General features: G+C 43.0%; 1 protein-coding gene across 5 annotated transcripts in view; it reads right to left on the bottom strand.

Annotated features, from left to right (window-relative positions):
• GRB10 (growth factor receptor bound protein 10) overlaps nucleotides 1-25,134 on the bottom strand; it is a 2,734,830-nt gene that overhangs the window by 143,564 nt on the left and 2,566,132 nt on the right. For all 5 annotated transcript variants that reach the window (XM_044064795.1, XM_044064794.1, XM_044064798.1 and 2 more), the window contains one exon: nucleotides 18,822-18,920. In XM_044064795.1, the coding sequence (XP_043920730.1) occupies nucleotides 18,822-18,920 (99 nt within the window). The remainder of the gene's footprint in view (nucleotides 1-18,821; nucleotides 18,921-25,134) is intronic.

Below are 25,134 nucleotides of genomic sequence, written 5' to 3'. Positions count from 1 at the left end.
AATTCCTACTGATAAAACTTTTACTACATTCTTTTTCAGGTTTACTGCTTTACCTTCTAAATTAACATGTCCTGCACTGGTCACTAACAAGTATGAAAAACACCATCATCATCTTCTTTCGGCTGTTCCCGTTAGGGGTTGCCACAGTGGATCTTCTGTTTCCATTTCTTCTTGTCCTCTGCATCATACTCTTTCACACCAACCGCCTGCATGTTCTCTCTCACCACATCAATAAACCTTATCTTAGGCCTTCCTCTTTTCCTCTTACCTGGCAGCTCCATCCTTAGCATCCTTTTCCCAATATACCAGCATCCCTCCTCAGCACATGTCCAAACCAACGCAATCTCGCCTCTCTTACTTTGTCTCCAAACTGTCCAACCTGAGCTGACCCTCTAATATACTGATTCCTAATCCTGTCCATCCTAGTCACACCCAGTGCAAATCTTAACATCTTTAACTCTGCCACATCTAGCTCTGACTCCTGCCTTTTCGTCAATGCCACCGTCTCCAACCCATATAACATAGCTGGTTTCACTACCCTCTTGTAGACCTTCCCTTTCACTCTTACTGGTACCCGTCTGTCACAAATCACTCCTGACACTCTTCTTCACCCATTCTACCCTGCCTGTACTCTCTTCTTCACCTCTCTTCCACACTCACCATTACTCTGAACTGTTGATCCCAAGTACTTAAACTCATCCACCTTTACCAGCTCTACTCCCTGCATCCTCACCATTCCTCTACCCTCCCTCACATTTACACACATATATTCTGTTTTAGCCCTGCTGACCTTCATTCCTCTCCTCTCTAAAGCATCTCTCCACCTCTCCAGGGTCTCCTCAACCTGGTCCCTACTCTCACTACATATCACAATGTCATCTGCAAACATCATAGTCCACGGGGCCTCCTGTCTGATCTCATCTGTCAACCTGTCCATCACCACTGCAAATAAGAAAGAGCTCAGAGCTGATCCTTCATGTAATCCCACCTCCACCTTAAACGTATCTGCCACTCCCACCGCAGTCCTCACCAATGTCACACTACCCTCATACATATCCTGTACCACTTGTACATACTTCTCTGCCACTCCCATCTTCCTCATACAATACCACAACTCCTCTCTAGGCACCCTGTCATATGCTTTCTCTAAGTCCACAAAGACACAATGCAAATCCTTCTGACCTTCTCTGTATTTCTCCAACAACACTCTCAGAGGAAATATTGCATCTGTAGTGCTCTTTCCTGGCATGAAACCATACTGCTGATCACTAATCATCACCTCCCTTCTTAACCTAGCTTCCACTACTCTTTCCCATAACTTCAAGCTGTGACTGATCAGTTTTATCCCTCTGTAGTTACTGCAGCTCTGCACATCACCCTTATTCTGAAAGATAGGTACCAAAACACTTTTTCTCCACTCCTCAGGCATCCTCTGACTTTCCAAAATTTCATTAAACAATCTGGTTAAAAATTCCACTGCCATTTCACCTAAGCACCTCCATGCTTCCACTGGTATGTCATCTGGGCCAACAGCCTTTCCATTCTTCATCCTCTTCATAGGTGTCATCATCCAGCCTTCTTTCTCTCTCATTCTCTTCATTAATCAGCCCTTCAAAGTACTCTTTCCATCTACTCAACACACTCTCCTCACTTGTGAGTACGTTTCCCTCACTATCCTTTATCACCCTTACCTGCTGCACATCTTTCCCAGCTCTGTCCCTCTGTCTAGTCAATTGGTACATGTCCTTTTCTCCCTCTTTAGTGTCCAATCTCTCATACAACTCTCCATATGCCTTATCCTTAGCCTTCGACACCTCTCTCTTTGCCATGCGTCTCATCTCCTTATACTCATGTCTACTTTCTTCATCTCTTTGACAATCCCACTTCTTCTTCGCCAGCTTCTTCCTCTGTATACTCTCCTGTACTTCCTCATTCCACCACCAGGTCTCCTTGTCCTCCTTCCTCTGTCCAGATGTCACACCAAGCACCTTTCTAGCAGTCTCCCTTACTAGCTCTGCTGTAGTTACCCAGCTATTCGGTAACTCTTCACTGCTTCCTAGTGCCTGTCTTAACTCTTCCCTGAACTCCACCTCACAACCACCCTTTTTTAACTTCCACTATTTAATCCTTGGCACTGCTTTCACACTCCTCCTCCTCCTCTTGATCACCAAAGTCATCCAACAGACCACCATTCTATGCTGCTTAACTACACTTTCCCCTGTCACCACTTTACAGTCTCCAATCTCCTTCAGACTGGCCCTCCTACATAGGATATAATCCACCTGTGTGCATCTTCCTCCACTCTTGTACGTCACCCTATGCTCCTCCCTCTTCTTAAAATATGTATTCACCACAGCCATGTCCATCCTTTTCGCAAAATCCACAATCATCTGACCTTCTGCATTCCTCTCCTTAACACCATACCTACCCATCACTTCCTCATCCCCTCTGTTCACTTCACCAACATGCCCATTGAGGTCCGCTCCAATCACTAGTCTCTCACCCTTGGGTACACTCACCACCACTTCATCCAACTCACTCCAAAAATTTTCTTTCTCATCCATCGCACATCCAACTTGTGGAGCATATGCGTTAACAACATTCATCGTTACACCATCAATTTCAAGCTTCATAAACATCACTCTATCCGACACTCTCTTCACCTCCAAAACACTCTTGGCATACTGTTTCTTTAGGATAACCCCTACCCCATTTCTCCTGCCATCCACACCATGATAGAACAATATGAACCCACCTCCTATACACCTGGCCTTACTTCCCTTCCATCTGGTCTCTTGTACACACAATATATCAACCTTCCTTCTCTCCATCACATCAGCTAGCTCTCTCCCTATACCAGTCATACTGCCAACATTCAAAGTTCCTACTCTCACTACTACACTCCTAACCTTCCTCCTCTCTTCCTGCCTTCGGGCATGCCTTCCCCCTCTTCTTCTCCTTCGGCCAACAGTAGCCCAATTTCCGCCAGCACCCTGTTGGCTAACAGTACTGGTGGCGGTTGTTGTTAACCCAGGCCTCGACCGATCCAGTATGGAAATATGATATGTTCTCCGCATAAGTAATTTGGCAGAGGTTTTATGCCGGATGCCCTTCCTGATGCAACCCTCCCCATTTATCCGGGCTTGGGACCGGCACAAAGAAATGCACTGGCTTGTGCATCCCCAGTGGCTGGGTTTATGAAAAACACCATAAGGGATTACATTTTTGGCTCACTTTACTGTATTATATGATTTACCTCACTGCAGTCCTGCTTGTGTTCTCTCTTGTAATTAGCAACTTGTTTTGTTAGTTTTCCCAGATTAATGCTTCTTACTGTTACTAATCATTACCACAGGATAGAGATCATACCATAGAATATAGATCATCATAGATACGTTACAGATTATTTGCTGTCTGTCTTAACTATTTGGCACTTCCTGCTGCAAATGCCAGTGTTTGTACTTAATGTTTTGGCTGTTTGCTGCTCAGTATATTTTGTCTACGGTCCATTTCATGGGACTAGATCCCAAAACACTGAGACTGAAAGGCCGAAAAATGGATTGACATATACCAAGTCCAAAATGGCCATTTCTCTGGATATTCCCTATTCTCCGAGTTATGGCAATCTCAGGATTGGTATATATAAGTTCAGGGAGTGCAGGTGGGCTTGCCCCCCTGTAAAAAGAAGTGTAAAGGAGAAGAGCGATCTTTGAGATTTGACCTTTTCCTAGGGTTTCTGTCTTTTTTTTTTTTCATCATGTAAGCACTTGACATTTTAAGTGACAACACTTCAACAGGGAGCTAAATTGTTGGTATACAGGAACAGCTGATATGTATCTTAATCATGAAATAGCTAAGGCCCAGATCAAATGGGTGTCTGGAGTACATTGTCATAACTCGCATTCCACTTTTGTCAACGAATGACACAGAGTTTTGGCATACCATTCAACAACATACCACCCCTACACCATGCTGTATATTATTTATGAACAACACCTGAAGAGCCATTTGGATCATTTCACTAATGGTATCTTCTTTGTGTGGTAAGGAACTAGGCTGGAAATAGTTAATGCTTATTGTTTATTTAAACCACCCACTGCTACTTTTTGCAAGCTCAACCCCACTACAGAGTTTAATGTTATTATATTTTTAGATATACAGACTAATAAGAGAGCACAGGGTTCTGAAAACATATTCACATGCATCTATTAAAAATACAGCCAATAATGCTGTAATCCAGAATGACAGCATCCTAAATATATGCAACATAACACTGGAAAGGCCACAATATTATCAACCCTCTAAACTGGCATTTGACAATCAAAATTTGATGAAGGAAGTGCCACTGGAAACAGGAACATAGGCAGACATGCTTCAGTCTTGCTCCCTTTTACCTATAGGAGTATTATTGATAAGATAGAGCTGGAAACACACACAAGACCAAGAAATTATGTTATTTATTTTTAATGTCATTAAAATCAGGGTTCTGTAAGCATTAATTGTAATTCATGTTTTATCACATTATTTAGTTTTGCTTCTTAATAATACATATTTTACAATGTTTTATAATTTTAATGGTTCAATGCATTTAAGTACTTTTAACTTGCATTGATTTGACTGAATTATTTACCTACACGTGAGTTTTACCAGTTTTCTTTTAAACTGCTTGCAACAGTGTTAAACTATTCTGATGACGTTCTGGTTCACGTATATACATACAAAAGTGCTACATCATTTGTTTTTTATTTTCCCCATTTTTTTTTAGTTTCATTATTCAATAATAAGCCCTTAATATTTGTGAAACAATTGAATTAGGCTGCTTGCATAGTACTAGTATAATCCTACAAGCCAGTGAACTGGAAATTTTGCCAGTGACAAGAATACCCAATGCTGCTATAATTCAATCTTTCCAACAAAGTTGTAGCCTAGCTGTACCATCAAGGCCGACTGTGCCACACTGTGTATGATTTCCTGTTTCTGTTTATTTAAATGTAAAGATATTTGGTTGGTCTGTCTAGGCTAAACTCATCTAACTTTGATCAGTACAAGTCAGCGGCATGGAACTCTGAACATCTACGTTGTAACACACTCCACAGTTTGCCACCCAATACTGCAAAGGAGTGCAAAAGATTTCCTGCTGCACTGGTGTGCGTGTGTGCTGGGGGGATGGGTTAATTCCAAAATCACAAAACAGTCATTAAGCTCTATTCAGCTGGCTGGAGCTGTCTAAACAGTTAACACGTTACCAGTATTTGCTTTAAGTGATTCACGCTAAATACAAACAAAACAAAAACCCAAGAAGGGTAAACACTAAGAAAAAATGAAACCAAACAATTACTGACTGTGCCGAGTGCCGTTTAATGAAAAGCTAAACAACAAGCTCCAATATACTAAGCACTTTCACCATCAATACAATGGCTTCTTCAGAGTAAAAGGAGCATCAAATCACAAGATTTAAATACCCACTGAACTTTTGAAATGACCTATCAAAATTCTTTCCTAATTAAAGACATACACACCATAATAATAAGAAAAACATATAAAATCACACCCTTACAAACTTTTGTAAAGCACATGTTCATGAAATTGTTAAAATCTCAAAGAATATATAAATAGTAATAATACTAATAATAATAAATAACGTTCAAGTGTTTCACAACAATATGGTATAAAGATAAAAAAACTCATAAGCAAAACTTAAAGTCTGACACAAACATCAAACAAGTTTTGTTGAATGCTACATTATTCCCTGGACTCAATGATCACATTTCTAATATGCCCATACTGAAGCAGAGGGCAATGGTTATTTGATGTTTATTTATTCTTTGAGATTTTAACAATTTCATAAACATGCGCTTTACAAATGTTTGTAAGGGTGTGATTTTATATGTTTTTCTTATTATTATGTTGTGTATGTCTTTAATTAGGAAAGAATTTTGATAGGTCATTTCAAAAGTTCAGTGGGTATTTAAAGCTTGTGATTTGATGCTCCTTTTACTCTGAAGAAGCCATTGTATTGATGGTGAAAGCGCTTAGTATATTGGAGCTTGTTGTTTAGCTTTTCATTAAATGGCACTCAGCACAGTCCGTAATTGTTTGGTTTCATTTTTTCTAAATACAAACAAGTTCTGGTCAAGCTAAAACCGTAGGTGAGCATATAAAGAGAAGATGGGGCAAATACTGCAAATTATCAGGGACAGGCATGCAAATAATGAAATGCAAACATGCTGAAAAATAAGTTATGTACGTTCCATAATGTTCCATGTTAGTTGTCCTTCATCTCGCCTTCCTTCTTGCTGGATGGGTTCGGAGCCGATACTCGGCTCCGACTCGGCCACTTACTATAGCTCGAGAGCTCTTTACTGGTTCGAGGCTACCCCTTATCCCAGAATGCCCAGCGTCAGCTACCCAGATCTCATTTGATATAGCTCAGAATAGACATATAATTATAGAAGATAATCCATTAATAAACCTGGATATACAGTTAATTGTCATGGTTTGCTTGGGAAGCAACTAATAACACAAAAAATGAGCCAGTGAAACCATTGAGAAACTCCTCTCAATCCTCGAGGAATGGGGGGAAGGAGAGAGGAATGCAAGAAGGAAGGCGAGATGAAGGATAACTAACATGGAACGTTATGGTTGGTACATAAAGTACAGTTGTGTACACTTACCATAAATGTAGATGTTCGAGTGTATTCACTGTTGCAGTCATTACATTTGGGTTATCTGCTTGCAGGTAGCCCTCAGTCGACCTGATTAACAAAGTCTTGGGTCCTGCATCGGTTGCTATCTCTTCTTCCGTGATGTCAGGTTGTCAGGGGTATAAAACATGCAGCTGACGTCATTACATCAGTTTTTCTTGCCCCAGATGTCAGGTGCCCCCCTAATGGGAAGAAATTAAATCTATAAATATACAAGGTTATACCTCAAACAAAAAAGCAAATACACCAAAAAGCTTTTAAGCATTGAAAAGGAGAGAAGAGGTATAGCCAAACAAAGTCAGGGGGCTGGAGGGAGGGTAATCAGGACTGCAACAGTGAATACACTCGAACATCTACATTTATGGTAAGTGTACACGACAGTACTATGTTCTTCGTGTTTCACTGTTGCAGTCATTACATTTGGGTAGATTCCCAAAGCTAAGGATGGGAGGAGGAATTTAGATAGCATTAGGACCAGCTATAAGGCCCTGCAAAACTGCAGTGGCAAAGCCAGCTCTGGATTTAGAGAAAATTGGCAAAGGGTAATGCTTGGTGATAGTATGTACAGAACTCCAGGTAGCAGCTTCTAGGATGTCCCTAGTAGGTGCGCCTCTGAGAAAGGCTGTAGAGATAGATGCAGCCCTGCTTGAGTGGGATCTGATCCCCTGTGGGATAGGTTTTCCATGGGGCTTATAGCAGAAAATAATGCAATGGCCTATCCATTTGGAGATAGTTCACTTTGAAATAGCCTTCCCCTCTGTCCCTGCAACAAATGCCACCAGCAGTTGTTCAGATTTCCTTTGAGGTTTAGACCTGTCCAAGTAGAATCTAAGTTGTCTGTGCACATCTAAGGAGTACAGTATCCGTTTCCCTTTGTTCTGTGGATTACGAAAGAAGGTAGACAAATGAATGGACTGATTAAAGGTCACACTGGATACCACCTTTGGCATGAAAGAGGGATTGGTCCTGAGGGACACCCTGTCCGCATGAAAGATGATGAAAGGCTCCACTGCCATAAGGGCCTGTAATTCAGATACCCTTCTTGATGAAGTGATGGCTAAAAGGGAAGCTGTTTTCCAAGAAAGGAATTTTAAATCTGCAGTAGCAGCTGGCTTGAAAGGAGCAAGGGTGAGTTTCTCCAATACAAAGTTAAGGTCCTAGGCTGGAGTTGGAGCTCTCCTGGGTGGTCTTAGATTTTTGGCCCCTTTGAGGAACTGCTTGAGCAGTGGAGGAGAGAAGAGGGGAGGTTCTGTGTTATAATGAGCTGAAATGGCTGAGGCGTGAATTTTTATTGAGGAAAAAGACAGGGCCTTGTGAAGCATCTCAGTATGTAAAATCTGAGGTAAATTGGGCTGTGCTGCTGTGCTCATCCCTTGAGACTGGTTCCAGGCACAGAATATTTTCCATTTTTCAGCATAAGATTTTCTAGTACTAGGCCTCCTTGCCTCTAAAATGACATCCATCACTGGTTTACTGAGGGATGGTAAAGGAGAGCTTAGGTACTTAGCCAGGCTGCTAGGTTCAGTGTTTGAAGCTGAGGGTGCAGAATCTGGTTCTCCTGCTGAGACAGCAGGGTAGGAGTCTGAGGCAGGTGCCATGGGGCCAACAGTGACACACTGCGCAGGAGGGGGTACCAGTGGTGGTGTGGCCAGGCTGGTGCAATCAAAATCATCCTTGGTTTGTCTTGTTTGATCTTTAGTAGTACTTTGGAGAGCAGAGGCAGAGGAGGAAAGGCATAAACTGATAGGTTTTTCCAACTGAAGGACAGAGCATCCACTTTCCAAGCTTGTCTGTGGGGAGTCCTTGCACAAAATTTTTCCAATTGATAGTTCTGGGGGAGGCAAACAGGTCTATATCTGGGCTCCCCCATTTGCTTGTCAATATGTTGAAAATACTTTGTTTCAGTTTCCACTCATGTGGGTCCATGAGGGTTCTGCTTAGTCCATCTGCCAGTGTATTTAGTTTTCCTGGCAGGAATTGAGCTTGTAGATGTACTTGGTAGCTCAAGGCTGTGTTCCACAATGCCATGGTTAGTCTGCAGAGGGGGTAAGAATGTGTACCCCCCTGCTTGTTTATGTACCACATAACAGTGGTGTTGTCAGTCTTTACCATTAATTGTACTGGAAGCATGTGGTCCTTGAAGGCTATCAAAGCATTCCGTACAGCTAACATTTCTTTATGATTGATGTGAAGGTGCATTTGAATTGGGTTCCATTTGCCCTGAATGCACTTCCCTGCCAGGTGCGCCCCCCCCCCCCATGCATAGTCTGATGCATCTGTTGTTAGGGTTTGGACGGCAGGGGGTAGTGTGAATGGTAGTCTCTTGTTTTGGTGGCAGGCCTCTGCCCACCAAGGGAACTCTAGGCATAGACAAGGAATTATAGGAATCATTGCTTCTAGATCTTGAGAATGTTGACACCATAGGCTTTTTAGATACCATTGTAGTTTCCTCATATGCAGTCTTGCATATGGAATTAGAAGCATGCAGGAGGCCATGAACCCCAAGGTTTGCAGTATTTGCCTTGCAGATAGCAGGGTTTTTGTGACCACTTGTTTGAAGTAGGTTGTCAAGTGAATTTGTTTCTCTGGCGTGAGGAAAGCCATCTGGGAAGTTGTACTCAAGCTTGCTCCCAGGAATATAATTTGTTGACAGGGTACCAGATTTCTTTTCGTTTATGGTGTACCCCAGACAAGTTAGCACCCTCTGTACAAAAGCCAGATGATTCAAAAGTATGTCCGGGTTTTCTGCCTGAATTAGACAATCATTCAGGTATTGGTATATTTAAATATTTCTTTGTCTGCAAAATGCAATGACTGGAGCTAAGCACTTTGTGAATACCCTGGGCGCAGTAGATAAGCCAAAGGGCAGTGCAGAGAACTGATAGTGCGTGTAGCCTGTTTTGAAGCGTAAGTATCTTCTGCAAGATTCCCTGATTGGGATGTGCAGGTATGCTTCCTTTAAATTTAGTGTTGCCAACCAGGCATCTTTGCTTAGCATAGGAAACAACTGGTGAAGAGTCAGCATCTTGAATTTTGGAATCACCAAAAAGGTGTTTAGACTAGACAGGTCCAGGATAGGACGCCATGAATTGTCTTTTCTGGGTACCAGGAAAAATCTCGAGTAGAAACCTTGTCCCTTTTTCTCTTCTGGTACCAATTGAATAACCCCTATGCTTAAGAGAGAGAGTACTTGCTTTTGGGCCACTTCCCACTGCTTTGGAGGTAGATCCAGCCAACCGCTTGGAGTTGGTGACATGTGGAAGTGAAATCTGTATCCTTGGGACACTATATTAAAAACCCATTTGTCCTGGGTAAGAGTTCCCAGTTCTTTGCATGAAGTGCAATCTTTCCCCCCAAAGGGGCAGTCAGTTGAGAAGTGCTTGGAAGTTTTAAAAAGAAGTCATTGAGACAGTTTACCACAGGGGGGAGTTTTATTACTCCCAAATTTGGAAGTGGAGGCCCCCACTGCTTAGTCCTGTGCATCCCCTGGGACTGAAGCCTGGGTGCTCTGCTGGATCTGAGTTTGGACTGAGAAGGTCTGGAAGTGGCAGGAAAGGACCAATTATTAGAAGGCCAATGCCTACTAAATCTTGGAGGTTGTACTTTTAAAAAGTCTAACAGTTTGCATAGATTTAGCTTTTTCCTCCATCCTTTTAAGAACTTCTTCTGTCTTGTTGCCAAACAGGTGGCCCTGATTTAAGGGAGCATCCAGTAATTTCGCTTTAACATGATCTGGCAAGGATTGCTCCTTAAGCCAAGCATGTCTTCTAAGTACAGACTCAGTTACCGAAGCCCTGCAAGATGGCTCTAGTTAATTAAAACCACATTGAAATGTATGTTTACCAACTTGTTCAGCAGAATGCATAAAATCCTGTAAATCCTTATTTTCAGCACAATCAGGAATCAACATCATTTTCTCTTTAAGCAACCCAATAATATGCAGCTGATACTTTAACATACGAAACTGGCAATTCAAGGTCCTAATGGCCAAAGTTGCAGAAGTGTATACCTTCTTACCCCATCTATCCAGCGCCCTGGAGTCTCTATCAGAGGGGGTAGGATTTTTGGCAGTAGTAGCTTTAATGCCCTTGGGTCCCTATAAAATGGTTTCAGGATCCGCAGTAGGATTTTTGAAAAGGAACGTGTGAGAGCCAGGAACCCTGTAATATCTATCAGGTTTTCTGGAAGCAGGAGGTAAAGAGTCAGGGGCCATGCTAGATTCTGAAAAGGCATCATCAACAATGTCCAGTACAGGAGGTATAGCTAAAGGCCTGTGCTCGGGCAGGAGTAAGAAATCCCTAAGCCTCTTTTTAGAATCAGAGAAATCCGGACTTTCCCAATGAAAAAGCTCCCTGAGAGTATGCAAGGTTTCACCAAAAGAGAAATCCTCTGGGGGGGGGAGCAGAGGGAATAGAGTCCTTAGCATCAGTATCCTCATAGGTAGATAAGGGTAAATCCTGGTCATCAGAGGAAACAGAAATTTCAGAATCCTGGTCAGAAGTATCATAAGCAAACTCAGTCCTAGGTCTCTTAGAGGGGGAAGGTTGGCTTCCCCCGATTAAAGTAATAAGGTCTTCAGTCATTCTTAACATTTGTTCTTTAGGCATAGAGGCCTGACCATGCAGACTGGGCGTCAGTTTTCTAGGCATGGTTCGAGTTTTAGGCCTTGAAGAAGAAGATGGCGCCAGTTTAATATGCAGGTCAGTAGGCCTGAATACACCCTCAGAAGCCAGTGCCTGCACAGTGGCTTCGGACCCATCCAAGGTAAAGACAACCGCAGGTTCGCCAGTTGAAGCATCTTGTGGTATAACGGATTCCGAATGGGTTTCAGTAGAGGCCTGTGAATCTGAAGTAGTGGGTATCAGGGGCTGCGAATGCGCCTCACTGAGTAGCGGCGAACTGGGCGGCCTGTCTTTGTCTTTATCTTTGCTTTTCTTCGGCATGTCGGTCGTCAGCTGGCTTACCGAAGTCATATCAGGATAATTGAACCGAGCACCAAAAAATTTAGAAGCGCAAATATACAGACGGATAGTTCGTAGTTTAAATAAGGCACAAAACTGACAGCGAGGTACGTCGTGGTCAGGGCCTAGGCAAGGAATACAGTACGAATGAAAATCTTTATGAGATATTTGCTTTCCACAAGAAATGCAATTATTTACTTTTACTGACATCGGTTTAGAGCAAGAAAAAGTTTCCCCAATGGGGTACTTAGCTTTTAGTTGAAGACTTCGGTTCTGAAACTTGAAAACGAAAATTTCAGGAGTCGGCCGACCGGCACTTGCGAACTGCTTCTGCTTCGGGCACCGCATGGCAAGAAAGACTGATGTAATGATGCCAGCTGCATGTTTTATACCCCTGATGACCTGAAGTCACGGAAGAAGAGACAGCAACCGACGCAGGACCCAAGACTTTGTTAATCAGGCTGAGAGACAGCAACTGACGCAGGACCCAAGACACTTTGTTAATCAGGCCGACTGAGGGCTACCTGCAACCAGATAACCCAAATGTAATGACTGCAACAGTGAAACAGGAAGAACATCTTCTTTATGTTAAGTTGTCCAATCTCGTCTTTGTTCTTGCGGGATGGGACAGTGTCCCTAGCACCTCAATCCTGGGTGGCTTTGGAACAGACTCTTCAGAACCGTGGAACCAAAGGAAGCCCTGCCCCAGGAGACCACATCTAATTTGTAATGAGAAATGAATGTATGAGGATCTGCTCAAGTAGCTGCTGCACAAATTGACTCTATGGGCAATCTAGATTGAAATGCTACCGAAGTACCTACTGACCTGGTTGAATGACCTTTGGGTTTTGTTGAAGATCTTTTGTCGCAAATGGTAGTTATGGACTATGGTGTCCGATAACCATTTTGACAATGCTACTTTAGAAACTGGAAGGCCTTGTTTGTTGTTAGCAAATGAAAGTAACAATTGATCTGATTTTCTCATCTCTTTAGTTCTATGGAGACAGAGACGCAGTTGTCTATGCACATCCAATTGGTGTAATCTGTATTCTGCCTTGTTGGAATGATTAGGAAAAAATTCAGGAAGTTCAATGGATTGATTCAAATTGTGTTCTGAACAAACTTTAGGTAGAAAAGATGGGTTGGTTCTCAGAGAAACTCTGTCTTTGTGAAAAACTAGGTATGGAGGGCGAACACCTAGTGCATGAAGTTCTGAAACACATCTGGCAGAAGTAATAGGAACTAAGAAAATAATTTCCCAAGAGAGAAATTTCAAGGAACATGATGCTGCTGGCTCAAAGGGTGGCAGTATCAAGGAGGCCAGAACCAAACTGAGATCCCAAGGTGGAAGGGGCTCTTTCACTGGGGGGTCTAAGTAGAGATGTACCTCTCATGAAGGGCCTTACAGAGTTTGTGAGACATTATGCTGGAATTAGAAACTCCAACATGAAAATTTGAAATGGCAGCTAGTTGTACTCTGATGGTAGCAGCCGCTGCACCAGAATGAAACAGTTCTGCTAAGAAATCCAAAATCTCTTGTACAGGAGCTGTAAAAGGATCTAAATTCCTGGATTCTGCCCAGTAAGAGAATCTTTTCCATTTGCTAGCATAGACTTTCCTTGCATTTGTCTTATGGGAGGAGACAATAATATCACGCACTGCTAGGGAAATATTGGGGAGCCTGGCTAGGATTGGAAGTGGAGTTACCAAGCTGAGGGCTTGAGAGATTGTAGGGATTTTTGTAGCCCGCCTAACTGATGAATCAAGAGGTCGGTACTGGGTCCAGAATCCAAGGCTGGGCTAGAAGGTGGGGGTGAAGGAACGGAAACCAAATCTGTCGAGGCCAATAGGGGGCAATGAGGATCATCTTGCAACCCAATGATTTTGCTTTCTGAATGACTTTTTGAATTAGGGGAAAGGGGGGAAATGCATAAAGGAGTCCCTGAGGCCAATCATGGACTAGAGCATCCCTGGGTGTTTGACATGGAGGAGGAACAAGGGAGAAGTAGCTGCTGCATTTGTTGTTGAGGGGAGAGGCAAAGAGATCGCAGCAAGGCTGGCCCCATTTGTGGAAAATAAGATCCACAATTTCCTGTTTCAGAGACCACTCGTGAGGCATGAGGATAGACCTGCTGAGCCTGTCCGCTATTACACTGGATGTCCCAGGGATATGCATTGCTGTCAGAAAACGTTGGGAGGGAATCGCCCATTGCTACAGCCTGAGAGCCTCTTGGCACAAGGGGTAAGACCTGGTTCCGCCCTGTTTGTTGATGTACCAAACCACTGACATATTGTCTGTCTGTATTGCAATAGTCCCGGCAGGGAGAGAGTCTTGAAGAGCTTGCAATGCTAAGAGCACCGCACTCATCTCCAGGACGTTGATGTGCAAGTGGTACTCATGAGGTTGCCAAGTGCCTTGGACTGTCTTCCCTAAATAATGCCCCCCCCCCACCCTATCAGGGAAGCATCCGTGGTCACTGTGCCGACCGGATGGGGTTCCATGAAAGGTCTGCCCTGAGTAACTAGTGGGGAGACCATCCACTAGAAAAGGCGTCTTTTGCAAGATTTTGTAAAGACATGGGTAATTCCTGGAAGGACCATTGTGTGAAAAGAAGCCAGTGAAGGATTCTCATGTGAAAGCGTGCTAAGGGAACTAGTAGAATGGCTGCTGCCATGGACCCTAGAGCTTGAAGAACATATTTGACTTGAATTTTTTTGCTCCTCAGGAGAAGTGAAACCTGTTTTCGAATAATGGAAACTCTTTCCTGAGGCAATTTTACAATACTTTTTCTTGTGTTTAGCTCTGCTCCTATGTATGTAATAGATTGACAGGGCAACAAGGCAGTTTTTTTTAAGTTTATTGTGATGCCTAGCTGAGCACAGGATTGGATGGTGTAATCTCATGCCTCTATGAGTTGTTGTCTGGTGGTAGCAGTGAGGAGCCAGTCATCCAAATAAGGAAACACCTGGAATCCTAGACGTCTCAGGTGAGCCATGATTACTGCCATGCATTTGGTGAACACCCTGGGGGCTGTGGTGAGACCAAAGGGCAGAGCTCTGAATTGGTAATGACTGGCCCCTAGCCGGAAGTGTAGAAATCTCCTGGACCATCTATCCATTTTTATATGATAGTACGCGTCCTGAAGATCTATGGAGCACATCCGATTGTCCTGACCCAGAAAGGGGAGAATGGACTGCAGTGTTACCATCCAGAACTTTTCTTTTTGTACAGATTTGTTTAACCTGCTGAGATCCAGAATTGGTCTCCAGTCCCCTGTCTTTTTGGGCACTAAAAAAATCTTGAGTAAGTTCCGGATCCTACTTTGTCTGCGGGGACTTCCTGGATGGCTCTTTTTTTCTAGCAGTCTTGAAACTTCTGTGACTGCCTGATCCCTTAGACTGGGTGGAACATCTGGGATGGATTTTTTTGAAACAAAAGGGGGTTGATGAAAGGGAATCTTGTAACCTCTGGATATAATGGCTAGTATCCATTTGTCTTTCGTAATATTTTACCAGGCGATTAGGTACAATGAAAGCCTTCCCCCGACTGCCTCCAGAGTTGAGCAGTCAGGCATCCCTTCTGGGACATTGATAGGGTTTGGAAGAGAACATATCTGTCACCCTGATTTTGCGGACCCCCCTCTGCCATGAGGGCGGCATCTGCCATTGTTATTATTTCCCCCTCTGCCCCTGGGGGAAAATTAGCCATGTGCATCAGGCAAGGGTCCCTGGGATTTTCAAAACCACATCTTTCCACCCTTGTGACCCTTTGGGTATGGTCTGGTAGGAGTGGAAACATGGACTCCGACATCAGAGAGCATCTTGCCTTCCTGCTGGCACCTGGTAAGCGTGTCTTTCTCCTGAGGCCCAAAGAGAGAGGAGCCATCAAAGGGGGTATTGGTGAATGACGCTCTGAAAGGTTCTGCAAACTGACACAGCCACAGCCAAGAATGTCTCCTAAGAGCCACTCCTGTACCTGCAGCTCTACTTGCTCCATCGGCTGCGTATGAAATAAGCCTCATGGAGGAGGTGACTATTGAATTAAGAGTCGCCAGCTGGGTAGCTACCTTGGCTGAAGCTCCCTCAGCTGTGGGATCTTGAAGGGCATCTCCAAGCTCTTTTAGGAGATCCCTCTAAAGCCTAGTAAAATGGGAAAGATAGTTCAGGGACATAAGGGAGAAGGTCACTGATGAAAACATTCGCTTCCCATGTCTGTCCATCATACGAGAGTCTTTATTCGGTGGATGGACAGATGAGGAGGTTTCAGCTAACTCTCTCTTTGTGGCTGCTGTTAACACCATGGTATCAACTGGGACACCTTTGGTCAAGAATTGTTTATCTTGGGGAGCTGTGATGAATTTATTGGGTCTCCTCGGGACAGGTTCCATGGAGTCTGGAGCTGACCAAGCCTTTCGAGACACTACAGACATGAGTGGATCAAATGGCGGAGACACCCAGGAGGTGGAAGGTCGGGAACCAAATGAGTCCAGGTATACAGGCTCATCCTCGGAGGGGGCTAGGGAAGATCAGCCAAGCCTCTGCCTGAGAATCTCATGGATGTCTGAAAAGGAAACATCTTCAGAGGGGGACCTAGGGGACCCTTCCGATTCATCCAGGTCTGTATCTGAGGTGACAGACTCAGGGGAGTCTAGGTGCTTCCTCTTGCACTTTTTCTTCCAGAAAGCCTGCTCAGAATGCTCTGGAGAGGTTTCGGAAGAACAGGGTTCACCCAATGGGGTGTCCTGGGGCATAAGTTCCCTACGCTTTGGGGCTGGAGGAGGAGCAGAGGTTGTCACAGGCACCAAGGGGGACGGAGCCGATGGAACCAATAGTGGGGCCGTATGTGGGGAAAGCACTCTCTGCATGACCTTGAAGGCATCACGGTCTCGAAACAAGGAGGGCTCCAGCTCCGAAGAGACAGGAATCCCACCCTGCGCCGAGGGCGACGGCTTCAAGCTTGATGTGGGAGCCGAGATCAACTGAGCCGAAGCTCCGAGAGGGAGAGCAGGGTCGGACAATGATCCAATGCCACTTCCCCCCTCGGAGCCAATGAGAGAGCTTCGGCGCCCAGATACCTTGATGGGAGGAGGAACCAAGGTAATTGGAGCCAACGTTGGAGCCGAAGAGGATGTCATCGGAGCCGAAGGAACCACTATCGAAGCGTTCATGAACTCCGGCTCCGAATTAAGCATAGTCGGAGGAGGAATCGAAATCGAAGCAGATGGATCCAAAGCCTGTTGAGGCGGGCTCAAAAGCATTTTAGCAAGGGCCTGTGTCTTCAGCAACCTACTGACCACTCTCTCCACATCCTGATCCAATAACCTTGAGGATCGCGAGGAGTGGGAAGATGAGCGATGACTGGTCTTCCTTTGAAGTAAGGGTGATTGTGGCACTAAGCAAATCAGCTCCATTGAAGGAGACCTAGCTCGTTTGTGGCTCCGAAACGGCTCCGAAGTAACAGTTGGAGCCGACGGAGGGAAAGTCTTGGTTTGTCAAGCTCACAGGTCGGTTCCGAACATGGAGCCGATGGCTTGACTGGTTTCAAAGGTTTCACTTGCTGAGATGCTTTAGCCGGAGAATCCTGTTTTAACAATCCATGGAAGATAAGCTTGTTTTTCCACTCCTGCAGGACCCTTGGACTAAAGGCATGACAAATAGCACAAGAGTTCTGCAGGTGCAGAGCCCCCAAGCAGTAAACATAACTAGTGTGCCCATCTGTCAGAGATATCTTCTGACAGCATGAGTCACACTTTTTAAAACCAGAGGTTTTAACTTGCTTAGACATTTTACAATAAAAGACAAACTACAATAATCAACTAAAAATTAATAAAGACCTTAAAGGAGAGCCTCTAACTTAAATGGCTGTCCTTAAGGGGGGGGACTCTCTAAGTTAAACGAGTTCAGGGAATAACAGAAGGCCTAGCGACTAAGGGGCAACAACCAACACAGCACAAAAAAAAAACATTAGGATGAGATATAGGGGTTTACAATAAAAGAAACTTACAAACTACTATATATATAAAATTTTAAGCAAAATCTTTGAAATTAATAGAGAAAAAAAGTTATACTAAGCCTGAGTCAGTATTGATCGCAACCTCGCAGCTAAAGCGGCAAACGAGATCTGGGTAGCTGACGCTGAGCATTCTGGGATAAGGGGTAGCCTCGAGCCAGTAAAGAGCTCTCGAGCTATAGTAAGTGGTCAAGTCGAAGCCGATTATCGGCTCCAAACCCATCCAGCAAGAACGAAGGCGAGATTGGACAAGTTAATATCTCATATTTTCCTGCCAGAAAATGCATTAATATATGACAAAATGGAAAGGTGGTATTCAACTCCTAATCTAAAGGTGATTGGATTTTGTGCACAAGCAAACTAAACCAACAGACCTCCCCCAAACCAACCAGCCACACCACTATCACCAAACTGCTGTTGCTCATTCATAATAATGCATTAAAAACATAAGAATGAAAATATGTTGTCTAAATATTACACAATAATAAAATCATGATGTTACATACAGAACCACCATCTATGACTGGAGGTACAGCAAGGGTGCACCTGCCTGAGGCCCTTTTACTTCAGTAGAATAAGAAGAGACAGACAGCAGTGACGGTATTCCACATACTTTTCTATACTGTTCTCCTCACATAAATATAATACATTATGTCTATTGCTGTAGCTGTGGTACCTACCATCTACAATTAATTGGTGCCCTCCTGGTAAAGCATTCTCCCCCCAAAAAGAAAGATCAACCACTAGTGAACTGCATGATTCTGTCTGCCTGTCTATCCTGTCTAATGTCCCACTTCACTTTTTAAATGTAGATTACTGGCTTCAGTGACTGATCGAAACCTCGATGCCGATATGACAGCTGTCAGTACTAACATTCTGATGGAAATAAAAGGTTCAGTTAATTCTCTCCTGCAAATGACACTGTGCTGTTATTAATGCATTTTTTTTCAGCTGGAAAGTACAGCAAGAACATCAGTTTCTTTTTATAAAATTAAAAATCAGAAGTGGTCAGAGGAACCTTAACGGCGAAATGTAAAGGTTAGCAGAGACCCTCATTAAAAGTACATTACTGAGTTTGATTCATCATGCCTTGATAACTACTTTAAAATCATTTTCTAACAGTCAAGTATCCAAAACATGAAATACCTTTAAGAGCCTGAATGCAGTTATCCAACAGGTCTTCATCTGTTCATCTTCTGCACATAGCAGCCTCAGCTCCTTGGTTTCATTTCTTACCTTGTTGGGCTTTAAATGTAAACAAAACAGTAACTGTGTTAATAAATCACAAGCATTTCAAGTCACATTTCTGTCCCCCTATCAAAAATACAGCTAACAAGTAAACATAATCTCTCGTCAGTTTGTGCCTAAGTATTCACAAATTGTCATCTCTCTAGGATGCTGGAGTCTACAAAGTCACACTACTGGATTACTGTCAGAATATCTGGATGCAAGGAAGAGAACTGGACTGGAGTTACTACTATAATGATTTATCTTTGTGTGTACACTGGGAAACAATTATTATCTTACTATTTTTATTCACCAGGATCAGATCATTGACCTATAAAACAGTCAGTACATTATTAACTGCCTTGTTAGCCGCTAATTCTCCCTGACATTCACAGACCTCTCTTTACGATCACTTGATCTCACATCTCAGAATGCAGTTCAGGTTCTGAATAAAGCAGCACCAAAAATGATAGGAAACATTTGGTGGACATGCCCAACTCCTCAAACCATAAACAATAGTTATAAACAAGGAAATGCAGGGAGGAAAGGATATTGCAACATTGAAGACAATCAACCATCTACATTTATGGCAAGTAGACATAATAGTACTATGTTCATTGTGTTTCACTGTTGCAGTAAAAACGTCTTGGGAAAATTCCTAAAGTTGTAGGATGGGTGGCTGGAGAACAGGTATCAGGCAGAGAACAAACGTCCCTGCAAGACTGTAGAAGTGAATCCACTTCTGTCTCTAGAGATAGAGGCCAATTTGCAGTGCTTAGGAAAGGTGTGGACTAGTGACCAGGTGTTTGCTTCCAGAATATCTTGGGTGGATACTCCCAATAAAGGCACAGTGGTAGCTGTGGCCCTTGGGGAATGAATCCTTTTATGCTCAGGTACTTCTTTGCTGTGATGCTTGTAGCAAAAAGAAATACAGTTAGAGATCCACTTGGAGATCATTTGCTTCCTTACTGGATTGCCCAATTTGTTATGAGCAGAGGCCACTAGTTGATCAGACTTTCTAAACTTTTTTTCTACTCTAATTAAAACCTGAGCTATCTGTGCAAATCCAGGGAGTGCAAAGTTCTCTCTCCTTTGTGCTGTGGATTTGGGAAAAAGGCAGGAAGATGGATTGTCTGATTCAGGGAGAGGTCTGTTACCACAACAGGCATGAAAGTGGAGGTAGTTCTCAGGGAAATTCTGTTTGGGTGAAACATGAGAAAGAGTTTCTTTACACATTAGTGTCTGTAACTCAGGAGATTCTCCTAGCTGTGGTGATGGCTACCAGGAAAGCTGTTTTTCATGATAAGAATTTGATGTCTGAGAAAGCATCAGTACCAAAAGGGGCAAAGTGAGTTTCTCTAATACAAAACTGAGGTCCCAAGAAGGTGAGTGGCCTGAAATGGATAATGCCTTTCAGGAACTGTTTCATCATAGGCTGGGAAAATAAAGGGGGCTGCAATGACAAGCAAGCAGAGATGGCACAGGTATCAGTTTTAAAAGCTGAGTAAGGTACACCCTTAGAGAAAAGCTCTGCCAAATAGGTCAAAACCAGTGGAACAGTAGTCAGCAAACATAACCATGGTCAGATGAAGAGAAGCTTCCCGCTTTTTCACAGAACTGACTTGGATCAGGCAATCACATAGACAAGCTAAAATTTCATTCCAAAGATTGAATTACAGCAGCTTTGGGTATTCATCTAGATAAGGGTAGAACAGCATGCCTTTGGTCTTACAAAAGTCAACTTATGGAGTCACACATTTTGGGAGCAGTAGATAAGTGAAAGGGCAAAGTACAGAATTGGAAGTGGCTTCCATTTGCCCTGAAACAGAGATACCTGCTGAGTTCTTTTGCTATGGGGAAGTACAGGTAGGCATCTTTCGGATCCAAAGTGACCATGAAAGCCTAAGGGGTAAGCATAGACAGCAGCATTTGTACAATAGGCATCCTGAACTTGGGAACCAGTACGAACCTGTTTAACCTTGACAGATCTAGAATTTGTCTCCAGGTTCCTTCTTTTCTTGGTACTAGGAATAGTTTTAAGTAGCACCCTGTTCCTAACTCTTTTTAAGTAATTGGTTCCATGAAACACTACTGCTTAAGAAGCTTTACTTGGGTCTGAGTGTCCCTGTGCTGTCCTTCTGTCAGGGAAGGGATACCTGTAAGTCCTAAAAGGGAAACAAACTGCAATTTTTATTCTGATTTAGAAAACCCATTTTTCCTGGGTAATATTTTGCCACCTGTTTATGAAGATGGAAAGCTTGCCTCTGAGCTTTGCTGGAGGAGGAGGAGGGGTGTGGGTTGGGGTGGGGGGACAGGGAGGTGTTCTGCTGAGTCAAAGCTGCTCCATGCTGAACTCCTGGGTTTAGAGTCTGATAGGCCTAGGTTATTGTTCACCTTGCCACCTTCTTTGCTCTCTCCCTCTTCTGCTCCTTGGTCTAGCTTGTGTGACAAGAAAGGACCAGGATTTTGCATGATAATTCCTACTGAACTAAGTCCTTTTAGTTTGTAGAGAGACTGTCTTATCCTCCAGTGTCTTAAATATTGTGTTGACCTTGGGTCCAAACAGAAATTACTTGGGTCAAAACAGAAATTCCTTGTCCAGAGGAGCATCAAGGATTTCCGATTTAACGAGTTCAGGAAGGGACTGCTCTCTTAACCAAGCATGTCGCCTGATAACAGACCCAGATGCAGCTGCCATGCCTGATGCATCCAAAACATCAAAACCACAATGTAAAGAATGTTTAGCAACCTGAGAAGAAGTGTTGCATAACTCTAACAGTTCTTTTTGGAAAGCTCTGTCTTCCATCCCTTTCATTTATTGTTTCATCTGGTCCAGGAGAGATTCCTGGAATTTGACCACACAGAACTGGAAATTTAAAGGTCTTCTGTCCAGTGTAGTTGATGTATACGCTTTCTTGTAAAACATGTCCAGGATCTTACCCCTATTTTTCATTAGGCAAGGGATTCCTTGAGGTGCTGTCTTTGCCTCCCTTGGGTTCTAAAGAGGATCTGCCATAGAGTTCTTAAAGATGTCATTACGAGAGTCCAAAACTCAGTAGAAATGGTCAGTTTTTTGCAAGAAGGCAGCCTAGAAGTCAGGCTGCATGGAAGTGCCTTGAATTACATTATTCACAACCTCTAAAACTGGAAGAATAGCCAGAGGTTTGTGCCCAGGATGTCTAAGGAAATTCCCTCAATCCTTTCTTAGACTGGAGGTAATCCTGAAGGAGTCCCTCACCTTGCAAAGGTTTTCTCCACACACACATATAAGAACAAAAATGGACTAACATGCAGAAGTATACAGCGAGCATCCAATATGTTCTGACTAAAGTTTACCCACTGAGAACCAAATAAAAACCTTAAATCTTAAATTTTTTTACAAACAGACCTTCATCCAAAAGCTTTCAACTGGTAACCTCACGCATGGCAATATTGTCTTCTGGTAACCACACAAATGGCTATATCCCCTTCCAGTTCCCCAACTAGCAGGTACCATTCTACTTTGAACACACTGACCAATTCACCCCTCAGGAGCTGAAAGTTAGACACACACACGCCACATGGTTCACAGCATACATGGCAAAAAACGCCATGGCAATACATGATGTATTATCCCTTAAAAATCTGAAAACCACATCTATAATCCACCACTAGCCATGAACTGAAAAGAGAGACAGATCTGAAGAAGCATAGGTGAAATTGCTGCAAAATCTCCATCTTAAAATAATGGTTGTCCAAGATAAAGATAAAATCTGGACACTATTTAAAGTACTGCTCACAGTACTACAAGAAAGCAAAAAGGCCACACCAATATATATTTTTGTTAAATATATGGTTTTAATACTTATGGTAATTGACTGCTTTGCACTGCAATAGATCAGATGTGTTAATTGAAGGACTAATAGCTACAAAAGGTTAAGCTCTGTAAAGGGAGCACCTCTCATGGCAAGCCCCTCAACAGGGCCTCAACTCCACCCTCTCTCCAAAGGATGGCCACATCAAGGGAGGGATGAGCCTAGGGAACACCCCCATTTCTAAGTCATATAAGCTCACGAAGGATCCCTACTTAACCATTAGATTTGGAGTAGTGCTTAAATGTGTCAGCAATCAATAAAACACTTCTGATGACACAAACAGCTCTAAGATTTCTTCAGCTTTAACAGGTTAAGTTTAATAACTTCATCAACGTTCATCTGTCTGCAAGAAACCAAGACTGAGATTCTGCTCCCAATAAAAGCACCACCAGGAAAACAGAAAGAACTACCTTGGAAATCACAACCACCCCTAGGATGACTAGGCACCATCCCTGGTCCTACAAAGGCCAGAGATTTTCTTGATTTACCTATAACTGTCAAATCTAGGAAATGTCAACAAGCTAATGTAGACAAAAAAGCTGGCACACTAATGCAAATGCTCTAAGGAGAAATCATGGAGCATGCAAATTTTAAAACATGTTTTTTGCAGGGGCAAGCCCACCCCACACACACAATATACCTACTCCTAATTACTCCAACTCCAAGATCACACAATCCATGGGAAAAATGCATATTCTGATCTTGCGCACCTGTTAACCATCAGTTTTGTTGACCAAAGTGCGTCAACAAAACAGAGGTTGGTACTAGGAAGTTTCACTTATTACAAATACTCCTACTATATATAAGCAGAAGAATCTTGCAAAGATGCTTGAAAATCCTAACAGCCATTTTCAAAATTCACTCTAAATTCGGTATGAATTACAGTTTATTTTTCAAAGTATCGAAATTCACACTATCAGGTCTGTTAGGACACTGAGCCAAAACAGACATCAAGTTCTAAAAAAGACTTTAAATGTGGTCACCAAAATAAACATCAGCTCTAAAAAAAAGATACTTCTTCTTCTTCTTTCGGCTTTTCCTGGTTAGGGGTTGCCACAGTGGATCACCGTCCACTCATGACTGGTAGCAGAGTTTTACGGTGTCAAGTTGCCAGCCCGGCACCCAGCCTTCCACGTGGTTAATTTGCTAGCTGCATATAGAACTTTAGTGGAGGTAAATCAAACTATGACTGCAAAAGCATATACTCAGCAGATACCAAAATCCATTTGAACATTCTGCTATTAAAAATCAGCAGCAAGTTCATGAAGGATTACAAATGTAAAAATGAAAGCCGTGTACTTACCACAGTGCTGTTGTCTTCTTCCATCTGGCTCATCTAATGAGTACATTCATCGGATTGGGTATACCCATTAGCTGAGATGGATGGAAAATACAACATCTAATCAAAAGTCATCTTCACTTTAATACCACAGATATTCCATTCAGTAAATTAATGGATTAACATTCATGTGGACTTTATTTTAAATTAAAGAAAAACACTATGGAATATCTCAAAACAAACCTATAATATCACAGAAGCAGAAAGGCATCCTGCATATTAATGAAGAACTGCATAAGACAAGTCCACTTTTTGCAGTTTGTGGAACAGACAGACAGTCAGTATAAAAATCTCCTCCATCTGTAAAACACCTCAAATTAAATTAAGAGAAAAGTGAGGAAATCTGTCCAACACACAATTTTACTCTTAGAACTGAAGAGCTTAGAAGAATTCTACAGTGCCAGAAATACAAGCAACTAACTACCCATGTGAATTCTTAACCACTCACAACACAATATCCATGTCACAATGATCTGTACACAGACTCATACAAAAATATGGAGGCTTCATGAACAAGCCTAAAGTAAATACGTAGTGAATACTATTTCCTTAATCCACACTTGAAACCATACACTAACAAATCTCTCCTCCACACGCCGACAAATCTCTCCTCGAAATTTTTCAAGGAACAATCTCTGGCTGCCAATAATGGTGAGTACAGAAACAGACATTCATTCTCATGTTTTGGAAAGGTCATTAGTCCCAATTTATTTGAGAAATGGCCCACTGCAGACCCCTGGAACCATTAACCAACTGCCTACCTCATGCCTTTTTTTTTGAAATGCTAATGTCCCTGCTTTATTATGACAGTTGTCTCCAGTACCCCACATCCAGAGTTGGGTCCACCAGTCTTCCCCCACCCATGGGTAAACACCAGTTTTTGAACAGGGCAGACATGGATCCTAATGGCATCCTGGGGGTGGTGAGGGTGCTTTCCTGCATCTGGTGGGGGGGGGGGGGGTATGGCAGGGAGACTCACTTTAATGCCTACCTCTGGTTAACCTCCCTCTCTTGACTACATGGTTCATAGGGGCTGGCA

Source organism: Protopterus annectens, chromosome 3.part0 (assembly GCF_019279795.1).
Source record: "Protopterus annectens isolate FY-2018-M chromosome 3.part0, PAN1.0, whole genome shotgun sequence".
Taxonomy (NCBI): Eukaryota; Metazoa; Chordata; order Ceratodontiformes; family Protopteridae; genus Protopterus; species Protopterus annectens.
This window is presented reverse-complemented; position numbering and strand designations above follow the sequence as displayed.